Source organism: Apis dorsata, unplaced genomic scaffold (assembly GCF_000469605.1).
Source record: "Apis dorsata unplaced genomic scaffold, Apis dorsata 1.3 scaffold_577, whole genome shotgun sequence".
NCBI classification, from domain to species: Eukaryota; Metazoa; Arthropoda; class Insecta; order Hymenoptera; family Apidae; genus Apis; species Apis dorsata.
In genome coordinates, this window is record NW_006263787.1 from 78,972 (window position 1) to 92,931 (window position 13,960).

Below are 13,960 nucleotides of genomic sequence, written 5' to 3' on the forward strand. Positions count from 1 at the left end.
CAAAGCAACTGACTTTACAATTACCGGTAACTTGATTCAGGATTCGCCGGACGTAAGACATTTATCATTTCCCGGTAAGTTCGCGTGGCGGTTCGGAAAGCACCTTATCTTCCCACACCGGGTACTTTGCGATTCGTGGAATCGAGATTAGTCACGAATACATTTTGACAGAGCGGCTATTTCTAACGCGGCTTGTGGCTACAGGGGGTGCGACCAATACCGGTGTATTTTTAGAAAACGATGTTATTAACCCTCTACTGTTTGAGTACACTTCAATATAGAAATATCGTTTCACAATCCATACGTATGTTCGTATATATAAAGTATTTTCTTCGTGATGAATTTATTCTTTATCGCTCGTTCATTCCTTGTGGATATATCGAGTTATATATCCCTCCTCCCTCCATCACTAGAGGAATTCCACTTGAATCTAGCGAAAAGAGTGATATCACACGATACACAGTCGTAAATCTCTCTTTCGTTAATTGTCATTCTCTATAATCGTCGGCAAAAAGAAAATGAAATGAATATCTCTCTCACATATATATATATAAGATTAAATATTCCAAGCTTATAATGAATGTTATTGTAATATATTATCGATTCGAATTAACAGTTATTTCGTGTCTATCCGTATCGATTCCGGTTGATCGTCGAAAAGACGAGAGGCGAGTGAAAGCAGATATATCCCTTGTTCGCAGAATATATACGACATGAATAAAACGGAACTGAACATCGTCTTAAGCGCCGAGCCGGCGAGGACATCCTCGAGCGTAATTCACTCACACATTCCTGTGCCGAGGATATCGAATGCAATTAAAGCTCAAGAAAGGTGCCCCCCGTCCCGTAGAGGGTCCTTCGAAAAGCTGTCCCGAGGAGTGTCTGTTGCCGCTCAAAGGGCGTCCTTCGAGAAGCTCGACGCCTCCGTTCAACAGCAACGTTGGAGGAACAATAATTTGTCGAGCTCGAGTATCGAGATGCGAAACTCGGCTGAGAAACTCTCCTCCCAGACTGGTGTTAACAGCAAGACGAATGAGATGGTCGGTGTCGTGAAATTGAACAGGAGCAATAGCCTGGAGAGCAAGTGGAAGAACAAATACGAGGAGTCGGAGAAGAGGAGGAAATTGTTGCTACAGAAGAGCGAGGCCGGTAATTAATAATTAGTAATAAGTTTCGTGGCGTAATGAGTGTTTGTATGGGGCCGCCTAAAGTCGTTAGGGAACTTTATTATGATTCCATTAGTCATCATTAACGAAGTGACGAAACACGGTTTCTTCCCTCCGCTTTCGAGCATTAATTTGATTATAACGACTGGGATAGGAGAGAGAGATTGGTAAATATAGAGCTAACTGTATTTCAACAACTTTCTTTCGATCCATCTTTTACGAAGTTTTATATTCCTTCCTTCTTCTTCTTTTTTTCCTTTGAATTAAAATGAAAAGTCATACATGTCGGCGCGACCTTTTCTCTTTTATTCTCGATTTCGATTGTATAGAAACTTGGAAATTGATTTATTTATTATTGCAAGAAAGAATGGATGAGATGGATCACGTAAAATAAGAACAATTGTATATATATATAGCGAGAGGGAAGTGGTTAATGCGTGATTGTAGTTCATGGCCAATCATCTGTAATGCAACTTAATTATTATTCGGTTGTGATTCACTCTTGCATGCAAAACGAATTCTGTGACGTTTTCTTACTCACTGGTCATACGCGGTAGAATTATAAATTAAATGAAATAAAATAAACTTATAGTCAGGGCCCCGTGATTTATATTCGTGAGCGCAATATATGAACTTCCTATTGAAAAAAATACTTTTCTCATCGCAGCAAGTAAGGAATATGCGGACTTGGAGAAAAAATATCAACAATTGCAGAGACAAAATGGTACTTTGCAGTCGCAAGTTCAGGAAAAGGAACAGAAACTTCAGAAATTACGAACAGGTAGTTATAATTATATAGATAATTTCTACGAACGTGTTTAAGATTTTCAAATTTTGACGAATTTATAAATTTTCTTTCAGTGTCTGAAGCAGTGTGCAAAGAGTACGAGCAATTGAAGCATCAATATGACGTTGAAACTGGTGCTATGCATAAAGCTATGCAACAAGCGTCACAGGTAACCTTTCACATTTCTTTTTTATAATTAAATGAATGATAGAATTCAAGAGAGTAACGTGTAATTGAGATATCATTGAGAAGATGTAGATTTAAGACCCATATCGTGTGAAAATTTGGAATACACGTGCAACAAATATATATTCGTATGATATTTTTTTTGTATAACGTGACTGGGAATGAAGACAATCGAGAATTGGAATTGTGGTTGTGAAGAATTGTGAGAACATCGTTAAAGAGTTAATTAATTCAAAGTGAAGAGAGATATTTTTTTAATGAAAATGAAATGAGAGTGAATGTTGTGAAATTCTTACTCTATATTGTACTTCTTATTTAATATCTTATTTAATATTTTTCAAATCATAATTTCTAGAAATTAATATAATACGATTGTGCATATAACTCATCGAATTTCAGTGGTATAGGCAAAATCGCGAATTGAAAAGAAGATCACAGATTATAACACAGAAATTCTTGCAAACAAATCCGGAAGATTCGTTAGATCTTGAGTTATCGGATGAAGTTGACTCGAATTTCGAAGATTTCGATCAATTGAGAGAAACGGTGAAAGGTATGCATGGAGAATCATAGCTTACAATTTTATTGCAATTATTTATAATTATTATAAGAGTGGATAATTTGCAGAATTAAGTAAAGAGATAGCAAGGCTTCAGACAGAATTGCATTCCGCTCGTCTTCAAGAATTTGAAGCTCAAGAACAGGTTACGCATTTGACCACGCAGTTGGACGAGGAAAGAACTCTCAGGCAAAAATGTAAAAAAAAAAAAAATATCTATATATAGCTATTAAAAAATGCTCAATATGTTCAAACTTCATTTAAACTTAAAACTTCATCCATTTAACAATGGAATTTTTCGACTAGGTGAAGAGAAAGTAAACGAGATGAAAGTTCAAAAGGACAATATGGAAAGGGTAACAAAGATGGTTGCGGAGGAAGTACAAGCATTGAAAGCGCAATGCGATCGTGAGAGGGAGAATGCGAAGATTATGAAGATAGAGGCAGAAAGGGTAAGATCGATGCTTAAGTAGACATTTTAAGACATAATTGAATTTAAATGACACTATTACAAAATATTGCATTTTCGATACAGGTGCAAAAAGAAAGAAATGTTCTGGCTCATCAGAGTGCACTTCTCATGGCAGAAGTTGGCGACGACCCTAATGGAAGATTATTAACTGTTCTTCAAGAAGTAGAATCTTTGAAAAGATTATTGGAGGAGGAGCAACAGAATCATGCCTCTCAAATACAAATGTTAGAAGAGAAATTGGAAGAGAAAGAATCTAACGTCGAATTCGAAATAGTAGAGGAAAAGTTAAAGCTGGCAGAGTCGGAACTGGAAGTTGTAACGCAAAGGGCAGAAAGGGCAGAGAAGTCAGTGGAAACTCTGGAAGGAGTGGTTCAAACTTTGAAGGCAAAAATCAGTGAACTGGAAGAGAAACTTTCTAGGCCACCACCACCCCCTTTGCCTCCACCTCCACCACCACCAATGTTCAACAACAGTGGACAATCGTCGATTAAGTTGCTGACGAAAGAAAAAATGAATTCGGAACGAAACGCGGTGACCGATATGGAAAATATGCTTGGAATTACGAAAAAAACACCAACAGTTGCGCAACAACCTGGTAATTATATCTTAAATTTTAATTTGCTCAATCGCTTTAAGTGCATTTAATTCAAAATTTTTATTTATTTCAGCTATCGATGATATTATTAATCAAATAAAAGGTGGACGGTTCACACTGAAGCAAACAGATGTAAGTTTTTTATATTTTTGGAAATATTTTTATATTTAAAAATTATATTTCTCAAACAAAATGATTTATTGCAGAAGCAAAGAGAAGAGGAAAGAAGAAGACGACAAGAAGCGGAAAGCGCACCACCAGCAGTTTCAGAAATGTTAAATATTTTGGGCACTATGAGACGAAGAGCTAAACCAATAAAGCAATTATTAAAAGATTCACCAACATAAAAGTAGACGCTGTTAGTAATGCGAAAAATATTTGTTTGTAACTCTCAGGCACAAGTTACATGTTATTGTTAAAATATTAATCGCGATACATATTTTTTTTAAACAATAATTTGTTTTGATTCTACTGTTTATATTATTTATTTAGTAAGACAATAAATTTTTTACGATTGAATAAAATTGATATGTGAATTCGTAATTAATTCGTAAAAATTCAAATATTTTTAAGACGGGGTTAACGGATAAGTGATGGGAAACAGATTGCAGTAAGCAGTATGAAAAGGTGTATTATAAAAAGCTGATTACATATACTGTATGATACAATAGTTCATTGTACAATAGATTGTCAAAGAAATTATCTTTGAAAAGCGTATACCTTCCTTTAATACACCAAAGGAAGGATTTTTTTTAGGAATATGAATTAATGTTAGTCTTTTATATTGATTAAGAAATATGATTTTTTATTTTGTCAATAATTGGTTGCAATTTGGTAGCTTCGAACAGAAGAACTCTTCTGTAAGGTATCATTTCATCATCAGTTTCAGTCCATGTTCCAGACAAACCACTATCTGACTCTTTTTCAACAGAAAATTCAAAACTTATTGTTGCTTCTTCTGCAAAAATTTCTTCTTCTGGATTGCTCCATAGAATAGCTGGTTCTTCTGTATTATCTTTCTTTTTATGTTTCAATTTTTTTTCTAACTTTTTGTCTTCTGTTTTATAGAGTTTGCATATTAATATATAATATGAAAAGTTAAATGGCATTTTTTTATTATTTGCTCTTTTTATCTCAGAGATTAAATTCTCTAAAAGTGGTACAGATATTTGTGCTGGAATATTGACAAATCTTTCATTAATTAATAAACCTAATGCTTCTGAATCATTTTCAAGAACATCTTTTATCATATTATTTGCTGCATCAGTTGCATGTTCATTTGCCAATTGTCTCAATAAATCCCTAAGTTGTTGTATACAAGGATAATTCTAAAATAAATTAGCTTATTAATAAATAATTTTCATATTAAGTAAATAACATTATATTATATATAGTATACTTACTTGTCCACTAGATAAATTAATTACTGTAGTAATACCAAAAACATCATTAATATCATTATCTTCGTCATCTGACTCATTTAAATCTTCTGATTGTTTAACAACTGAACCTACATAATTTTGAGAAATAATTAAATCTGTGAGACCACCTAAATCAATATGAGCTTTTAAAAAAAGTTGTTGTAACAGAGTCTTAATGCCATGATAATCTGGATCCAATGGGTTTCTTCCTTCAAAATCTACTTGAATTTCCATTCCCTAATTGAAAAAATTTTATATTTTAAGAATTCTATTAATATTTTATATTTTTATCATAATCAGTTATTTATAAAATATTAAAATATTAAATATTAAATTTATATAACTTAAATGAATAGAACATAAAAATATATAATCCATTCTTTTTACATTTTTTAAATTTATTTATGTTAAATTTTAAGTAGTAATTTTTAGCACAGATGTTTTTATCACAACATTGTAATATTTAACAATATCTTTATGGAATGACAAGCTCATTGATTATAATCAATCAAATTAAACATATAAGTGTTTTTCGCAAAATTTTTTATTTTGTACAATATATTTAATTATTATATTTCATTCTCAATAAATATCAATGATTATAAAGAATGATTTAAAACAAAATTAAATCTATGACCGCGTGTTCAAAAATAAGGTTAAGATTAACCAATGACGTTTTACATTGATTTGTCTGATTTAAATTTCTTACTTGTTCTTCCAATGATTCCTTCTCATTATCCTCACTATTTGATGAGTTGTGATCATCATCGTCGCTGCTTCTATCTTCAAAATTTCGTTGAACGTCGCGTTTTTTTACTGGCGCAGCCATTATCATAAACTGACTAGCTGACGGTTCTGCGGAACTTAAACCATGTGATATGCCATGTTGCCAGGCGTAGGTGTAAGGATAGTAAGGATAAAATGTATAGTGAAGTATCATATTAGATATACGATTGCTAGAAAAATTGTCTCTATGAATAAAAGTGTGAAAAAATAATATAATTAGTGAATTCAAATTCCCTGTGGAAAAATAGGAAAAAGTATAATTAGTGAATTAACAGTGTTACAATTTATATGACAAATGAGATGAAAAGAAAACAAATAAGGAGATTAATATCTATATATTCATTAATTATATTTTCTCTCACTCTTCTCACAAAAAGAATTTTTCTGACAACTTTAACTATACATAAATGAAAAAAGGAAAACTGTGATATTAAATAAATATCAAATAGTGGCGATATCGTAATATTAAACAAATATTTATTAGAAATCTTTATAATTTTAAATTAATGAAATTTATACATATATATATATAACTTTTACGTCAATAACTTTTTTTATACTTTTTTTTAAAACTTTTTTATCTTATTTTTATTTGTGAAAATACAAAAAGTGATTTCTTTACATAGAAATTTAGGAAATATTTTAATAGCAAAATAGCATCTGAAATAGCATCTGGTTGCTTATCAGAATTGTTAAAAACTTCTTTCTGGAAAGAAACATATAGTTAAATAAATAAAAATTTCTTTAAAAAAAAATAATAATTGAAGAGAAAAAATAATATAATTAATAAATTAATGACATTATACTCATATTTTAGTTAAATTAAAATTAGAGAATAAATGACAGGTGACAGATCGAATAATTAATTTATTAATTTTCTTATACTCTTTCTAAAATTTTTTTGCTAATCTTGATTGTTATTTTGTTTAAATAAATAATATTCATCATTTAATAATACATATTTATAATAATATATACAAATTAATAATAAATGTCATAACTTTTCAATATATAAATCGCAATATCTTAACAATATCGATATAATCAATATATTATCAATATAATTATTTTTAAATCTTTTATAAATAATCAATAATAATCAATAATAATCAATAATAATTATTATTTATATATATATATATATATCTTATATATATCTTTTGGATAAAAAATAATTATATTACTATATTTTTTAAAAAAGTAAGTAACTAGACACATTTTAATAATATATTATTATTCTTATAATATATCAAAATAATTGATATATACATTGATATTGATAATTATGAATGATATATAATAATATAATATTAATTAAAAAATTTTTTAAATGATATTTAATTCTAATATAATTTTAATATATAATATAATTTTAATGACATATATTCTAATATAGATAAAGTCTAAGTAGCCATTTTAAATAGTTCAAATATTTGTCGGCAGATGTCGCATCATGTACAATTTTCTTGTTGCATGGCTCAACAATCAGTTACAGCTCATTTAACACGCAAGAATGTTATTCAGTGTTAATCTTACAAGTTTTTTTGTATCAATAAAATGTTTTTGGAACAAAAAAGAAGGTAAGTGAATTTAATAAGCATTTTTCGTTACAGAAAGATAATAATTAAGTTTATAAACGAATAGAAAATGTTTTTTCTAATCAAATTAATAATTGTAAATTTTATATCCGCCGCTATAGAAAATGTCGTCATAAGTCATGCGTTTCAAACATATCGTGCAAGCGAACTATTTTTTTAAATAAGAGTTTTATTGTCTATTGTTTATTGTTTTAAAAATTGACTATGTTAGAAAGAAGATTTAATATAACGTTATTCGAAAAGTTACTGATATTTCCTACTCGTTCGATAGATTTCGATATTGCGGAGGGAAAAATTTGAATTTTGAATGCAGGGCCGTGTGCAGTGAAGCGAAGACATGTCCGTTGTCGGCACTGCAAGCTAAAATTCGATTAAAGTTCTCGCGCATGGGCCGAAGGAAATCTTGTTTTCTCAAATTTCTCGGAGTCTGTCAGGTGGCACCACGGCGTTCACCGGTCCGGGTACATCACATCGTACAATACGGAGCAGTGCAATCGCTTTTTTAGGTTATAAAAACACGAAAGCTTATAACGTATCCCCGAGTATAGAGTAAAATATTCGCGCGAAAAAAAGACAACGGTGGCTTTTTTTGTCGTGTTCCCCCGTGATATTTCGTGAGTGCTTTGAGCTGTGGCGGGCGGTGAGATGGCTGTCTGTCTTTCTCTCTTCTAGTATCTATTTCTATATCTCTATCTCTATTTCTTTCTCTTTATCTGGTGTTTTTATAGATGTTCGGCTGACTAGATGTTCTCGAATACTGTACTACGTACATATATCCCCCCTGCGATTGTACCTCGTGATACATATACAACGTGTATATATCGATGTATAACAATGCTTTGATGCATTAAGGACCAGCACGATTAACAACTACATATCGAAACTAAATAATTTCAAGGAAATTTTACGTAACATGAAGAAGAAAAAACATGGATGATGTTTAATACATTATTTAATGTTTAATGTTTTTCTTTATGTTTTTTTTCGATTCTTGATTCTCTACATTAGTTTTCTTTAATAGTAACTTTGATGTTGATTATTATCGATCATAAATTCATAGATAAAAAGTTATTCTTTTCGTTTTTTAAAGAATATAATGAAAAGATGATTGGTAATTTAAAAACTATTTTTATAGAAATTATATCTAAATGCAGTTAACTAAATTTTTATATTATGTGCTTAATTGTAACAATAACAATTTGAAAGAATAACATATGTTTTGAATAATTCTATGATTATAATCAATATACATTATCTCGAATTGATAATTGAATTATAGTATTTCGAAAAGAAATATTGATAAAAATGTATAATTAACAAATATGTCACTTTTTCTCTTTTCTTGTAAATCTCGTTGAAATTATTTAATATGCGGAAATTATGCTACTATTGGCTATCGAGCTATCTTGTATATACATGTAACATGACTGCAATGTTTTTAATTTCTGGCTGTTCGATGTTTTTTAGCGCTATTCCATAGCATATAGCTGTCTCACCTGCCTTGATCTGTACCTCTGCGTTTCGTTTTTGTTCTCTGCTTCCTCTGTGAAATGTTTCTCCACGGAAGTTTCTCGAACTGCTAGAAACAATACTGTTTCTTTGATTTTTCTTTCATCAATTTCTCTTCGACATTTCTCTAAAACGAATATATACTATCGTAATTGTAATGATAAAAATTTGCTAGATGACTAAAAGATCGAATAGAAAATGAACTGTTTCACAATACATGCGATGTAGATACGAGATCTCGGTGAATGGAGGCGATCGAACGCGATTGCCGATTAATTGCGCCGTTCCTCCCTTGTTCTCTAATTCGATAGCCTACTACTGATAATATGCAAACCACGGTGGCTCGTTTGATACACGAAGACATAAGGGAAACCGAGTATACGTTTCACAGTTAACAGGAAGCAGATGATATTAGATAATTTTGGATCTCGTTAATTCAAGAGATTTGGTTTATTGATTCTTCTCGTCGTTTTCTTCTAGATGGTTTAACTTAATATCTCGAAATTAGACCAAGCTCAAATTGTTTTTGTCTAAATATTTGTTTAGAGATGAGCGTAATTCTAACGAAGATTTTAGAGAAGTGCAATATTAATCAGCGAATCTGGAAAATTCGGATAACACTGCATACCCGTAAGAGTTAATCGTTTATTGATTTTTCGCGATTTCGAATGTGCTGCCCTAGAATATATCATACTATTGCGCTATTTGTCGCGCTGGTTTACAATGCTACTACATTCTGGATATTTTCGCGTTCATATTTCAACACGATATATTGTAGACACATAAACGTGTTTTTAAATCAATGATATTTTTTTTGTTTCGCTTATAAAAAGTAAAGAAGAAAAGAGGAAAAATAATAAGAAAATGAATGAAAAGAATCGTATATCGCGATTGAGAATAGAATGATTACTTCTATTAAATGTATTAAACAGTTCTTGCGGTTTGGACATTTCCTTTTTTTTCCAGGGGTGGGAATTACAGAGCGAAACGAATGAAATTAAACCATATGGTTATATCGCAGGGGTGTGCTTGGCCCGATGCGCGGCGCAACTGGTTGATTTATCGGTGCTTTCGCGTAGCGAAAACTAGCAAGAAGGCCGAATTGGATTACGCTGCGTGCACAAATTGCTTTATTCAAATGCAATTTAAGGGTCGCGCGTCTTTCGCAGACTGCAAAGGAGAGTTTAAAGAGGCCATTGTGTTAGGAACTATTCTCACGTATATACTGTCATATTTATTGATTTTTTTTCCTGTTTCGTTTCTCTTCAACTTTCGTTTCTCTCATTTTTCATTTTTATACAAAGCTCTTTGAAAATTTATTTCTTATAACACGATCGATTAAATTTTTTCTCTTTAATTTTTCTATCTATAAAATCAATCTTGAATTCAAAGATGATTTTATGAAACATGTGACGAATTTGTGGAAAATCGGGATGGGTTAATCGACTTTGATCGATGGTACGTCAAAGCGTTTGAGCTCCTTTCTCGTTTGACCTTTCTGTAACGTAGGTGGAAATTAACATTATCTTTGCTAGACCTATCGTTTTTTTCTTTCCTCCTTTTTCGTGAGAAGAATGCTCGACGTTGATTACATCGCAATACGTCAAAAAATGTCAGAAATATTGGACACGTACAGATGAAGCTTTTATCGAATAGAATTTTTTTGTCATTGAAATATCTAATGATAAAATTATTATTTTAATTTTTTTCATTATTATATTTGTGAGAAATATTTAGATAAAAATTGAATAATTTCAAAAGGTACACGTTTTAATATTTTTAATTTCTTTTATATATTTAAATGACAATTAGGGATTTGTGAAAGTCAATTTTATTTTTTCAAATAGAATTATATGTATGCGTTGTTTAATACAATTGATCATTTTAATAGACATTTTTTAATAAAAAGAATTAATTTACGCTAAAAAATTATTGTTTTAAGAAATATTTTAATTTGAATTTTATTAAAAAATAAAATTGTAGTAAAATTTATTATGAGAAATAAATTGCACGTAAACACGTATTACATAATTTCATTTTGAAAAACAAGATTGATCTTCAAAAAATCTTCATGATTTTTCCTAAAAAAAATTTCCATAAAAAACATCAGAATATTCATCTTTTGAAACTATTCAACTTCCATTCAAACATTTTTCACGCATATAAATTTGATCGAATATTTTCCATTTGTGTCGGAGAATATAGCATAGCTTATCAATTCGAGGAGGTGAATATATCGTCAAATTGCGTGGATTACAAGAGATTTATCCTCGTTTCTCGCTTTTGGCCACGATATCCAAACGTTAAAGAAACACTTTAGGAAACCTTGAGTCACTAGATTCTACTGTAGAAGAATTGCACTAGCTTTCTTTTCAAATCTGGCTCTTCTGACTCGCTCGAAGAGCAAGACATCAATCATGATTTACTTAAACGACTAGGATATCAAAACCATTATATAATATCAAAACGTGATTTTATGCCTTTCTGTTTTCTGACTATCACGTTTCGAGCAGTTCGATAATCCTAAATTGAATTTTTAAAGATAAAATTAATCAAAAATGTTTATTTATGAGAAAACTCATTTAATACAAAAATTCTAATTTGAATTTGTGTGTACATAGAATAATAAATATGCAACAATATTTTTTCTCGATGGGAAATTTATTTAAATCAAATTAAATCAATTCTCAAATTTTCATCGCTATTTTAATTAAAATCATATCTTATATTAAAATTTTACTCTAATTAGAAAATTATATTTAAAAAAAAATGAAAGAAACATTAATGTAAACTTATAATATACACTACAATATAACTTATTATATTTTATATACTTATAAAGTTTTATATAACATAATATTGATTTTGATAATACAATTTGTTATTTGAACTCACATGTAAAGAATTAATTTGTGTTATAAGTATAATATATTTTCAAGAGAAATTGTAAGAGAAAATACTTAGATTTTTAAATTTCATAGACAAGAAGTAATAAATTATATTATTTTATATTATATATATTATTTTATATTATTTTATATTATATATATTATTTTATATTATTTTAAATATATTGCACAATTAATTGGGAATGTTAAATCAATCAAAATATCTTTACTTATGTTTCTGTATTCCCTGTAGGGCAGATCAGATGGCAAAAGCTTCTTAAAGTCACTAAATGATAAGATTCTTACAATTGAACAGGAAACCGTAGACCCTGCGCTGGATTTCAAATATTTTGCAACTTTTCTCTGAATTTCATTGCCAACTACTTAGTGGAAGGATAATATTATTTACTTGTACTATTGTGGAAAGTTTGCTCATTTATTGCAGTAAAAATTATTCCAGTAGCAATTCCATGATATAGCATCCCTTTAAAGCTATCCTGAATTGTCCACGCATCGTTAATAAAGAGAGCCATATAGTAGAATAAGAAAAATTAAAATTGATTATTTTCTGATAATGGAAAAAATTCTTCAATTTTCTAGATCTTTTAAAGGAGAATTTTTCTGAAATTAATTTTTAAAAAGACTTTTAGATTTAATTTTTTTTAATCATTTATATAATTTATTTCATATCTTTTTCTTTAATCTTATATTTTATATTCATTAATATTTTAAATTGATATGTAAAACGATGTTAGCAATGTAAATGAGTAAATTAAAAATTCTTTCAAGATGATAATGATTTTCTTTAATCTAAATTAAGTCCAAACTTTTTCGTTCGTAAAATTATTTTGTCGAGGACAAAAATTACTATCATAAATTATCAGATAAAAATTTTTAAAATCGAAAAAAGTATTTCTTCGATATCTTAAAAAATTCATATCTTAAATACAATTTGATAGAAAGCGAACTTTTGTTCGCTATTAAAAATCATAGATAATAAAAAACAATTTTATCCTTATATATTATAAATTTCATTCCATCGTACAATCCCATTTTAAACGAATTAACCCTTTAAATTCATTTTCGATCCGGGTTATCTTCTTTTTCATTTCTCATTCACGAAAAGAATAACGAAGAATATGGTAGTGGTGTATACGTGTAGGGGCAGACTTTCGAGGATTAATTGTATCTGCGAGCTCTTCTTTATCTCGTTTCTAAAGCTTCCACGGCGGATTGGGAATATTATGTTACGTTCGTTCTCGTCGTGACGTGGCGGGGATCTTTATCTCTTCTGGCCCGGTTTTTTCACCATCGGTCGCGTAAACGTCGTTTCCGGTTGCCATCGTTCCAAACGTCGTAGAATCGAATACTACTACTTCAAATAGGAATTCAACTTGGCGCATTATTATTCATAGGATGCCACCTAAGAAGAAGTGGACGTAAGAAGAATAAACACGAATGTGTCTCGAATGTATTTATTTCCGGGCAGTGGGAGGAGAAAAAAGAAAAGAAAAGAAAGGAAGACCGAAGGTGGATATTTACGATGAAAATTACGAGGGGATCGTGTTTCAGGATCGGTGGTCGTTATATCGGAGCCGCGACGAAAATCGTTAATCAAACTGTTCTCGAAATGGAACGACCGGGTCTAATAACTCGCTCGCAAGACAGAATAGGCTGCACGTTGAATGGAAGTAAGGCGTCGTATTACGACAATGTTCCGAAAGAGAAATCTTCCTTATAATGTTGGATTGTTATGCGAGGAAAGCTCGAGATGTATAATGCCATTGTATCGTCAGGATAATAGGGCTATTAAATTTGCTATGTGAATATCGTCGAACGATAAAAATATCCACGATCGCTTATTAAAGTTCTCCCGGCCGCCTGTATTGTATATATATATATATATATTATATATATTTGGTATCAGTCATCGTCGAGATCTTCGACCACGGTCAAAGAAAAAGAGAGAAAAAAAAAAAGAGGAAGGAAAAAA

The 13,960-nt window shown here is 30.2% G+C and overlaps 3 protein-coding genes across 5 annotated transcripts in view; 2 read left to right on the forward strand and 1 right to left on the reverse strand.

Moving 5' to 3' along the window:
* Positions 1-55: 55 nt before the first annotated feature.
* LOC102672079 (shootin-1-like) lies at positions 56-4,290 on the forward strand. 2 transcript variants are annotated; one of them, XM_031513088.1, is made up of 10 exons: positions 56-74; positions 702-1,149; positions 1,834-1,947; positions 2,028-2,122; positions 2,539-2,692; positions 2,767-2,895; positions 3,005-3,150; positions 3,234-3,765; positions 3,839-3,897; positions 3,972-4,112. In XM_031513088.1, the coding sequence occupies exons 2-10, from the start codon at positions 714-716 to the stop codon at positions 4,110-4,112; spliced, it is 1,806 nt and encodes a 601-aa protein (XP_031368948.1). In that variant the 5' UTR covers positions 56-74; positions 702-713. The 2 variants fall into 2 exon arrangements, with proteins under 2 accessions (XP_031368948.1, XP_031368949.1); XM_031513089.1 differs by lacking the exon at positions 56-74 and having other exon boundaries at positions 714-1,149; positions 3,972-4,290.
* Positions 4,291-4,370: 80 nt separating this feature from the next.
* Positions 4,371-6,313, reverse strand: LOC102672354 (protein BCCIP homolog). The gene is made up of 3 exons (XM_006621032.2): positions 5,896-6,313; positions 5,169-5,423; positions 4,371-5,093 (listed from the first exon to the last, which is right to left on the reverse strand). Exons 1-3 carry the CDS (start codon positions 6,124-6,126, stop codon positions 4,554-4,556), a joined length of 1,026 nt encoding a protein of 341 aa, XP_006621095.1. The 5' UTR covers positions 6,127-6,313; the 3' UTR covers positions 4,371-4,553.
* A 1,106-nt stretch (positions 6,314-7,419) lies between these two features.
* LOC102672506 (protein Skeletor, isoforms B/C) overlaps positions 7,420-13,960 on the forward strand; it is a 63,545-nt gene continuing 57,004 nt past the window's right edge. Inside the window, exon 1 of one of the 2 annotated variants that reach the window (XM_006621034.2) lies at positions 7,420-7,552. The gene's annotated coding sequence lies outside the window, so the exon portion shown is untranslated. Of the gene's footprint in view, positions 7,553-8,058; positions 8,077-13,960 lie in introns of those variants that run through there. The other variant, XM_006621036.2, reaches the window with a different exon arrangement.

Bases quoted from the DNA above. Each gene is read 5' to 3' on its own strand.
- LOC102672354 (XM_006621032.2), bottom strand. From the start codon at position 6,126: ATGATACTTCACTATACATTTTATCCTTACTATCCTTACACCTACGCC. The intron at 5,424-5,895 runs GTAAGAAATTTA...TTTTTCAATTAG, and splicing joins AGGAATCATTGGAAGAACAA to GGAATGGAAATTCAAGTAGA. The intron at 5,094-5,168 runs GTAAGTATACTA...AATTTATTTTAG, and splicing joins TTAATTTATCTAGTGGACAA to AATTATCCTTGTATACAACA.
- LOC102672079 (XM_031513088.1), top strand. From the start codon at position 714: ATGAATAAAACGGAACTGAACATCGTCTTAAGCGCCGAGCCGGCGAGG. The intron at 1,948-2,027 runs GTAGTTATAATT...ATTTTCTTTCAG, and splicing joins ACTTCAGAAATTACGAACAG to TGTCTGAAGCAGTGTGCAAA. The intron at 2,123-2,538 runs GTAACCTTTCAC...ATCGAATTTCAG, and splicing joins CTATGCAACAAGCGTCACAG to TGGTATAGGCAAAATCGCGA.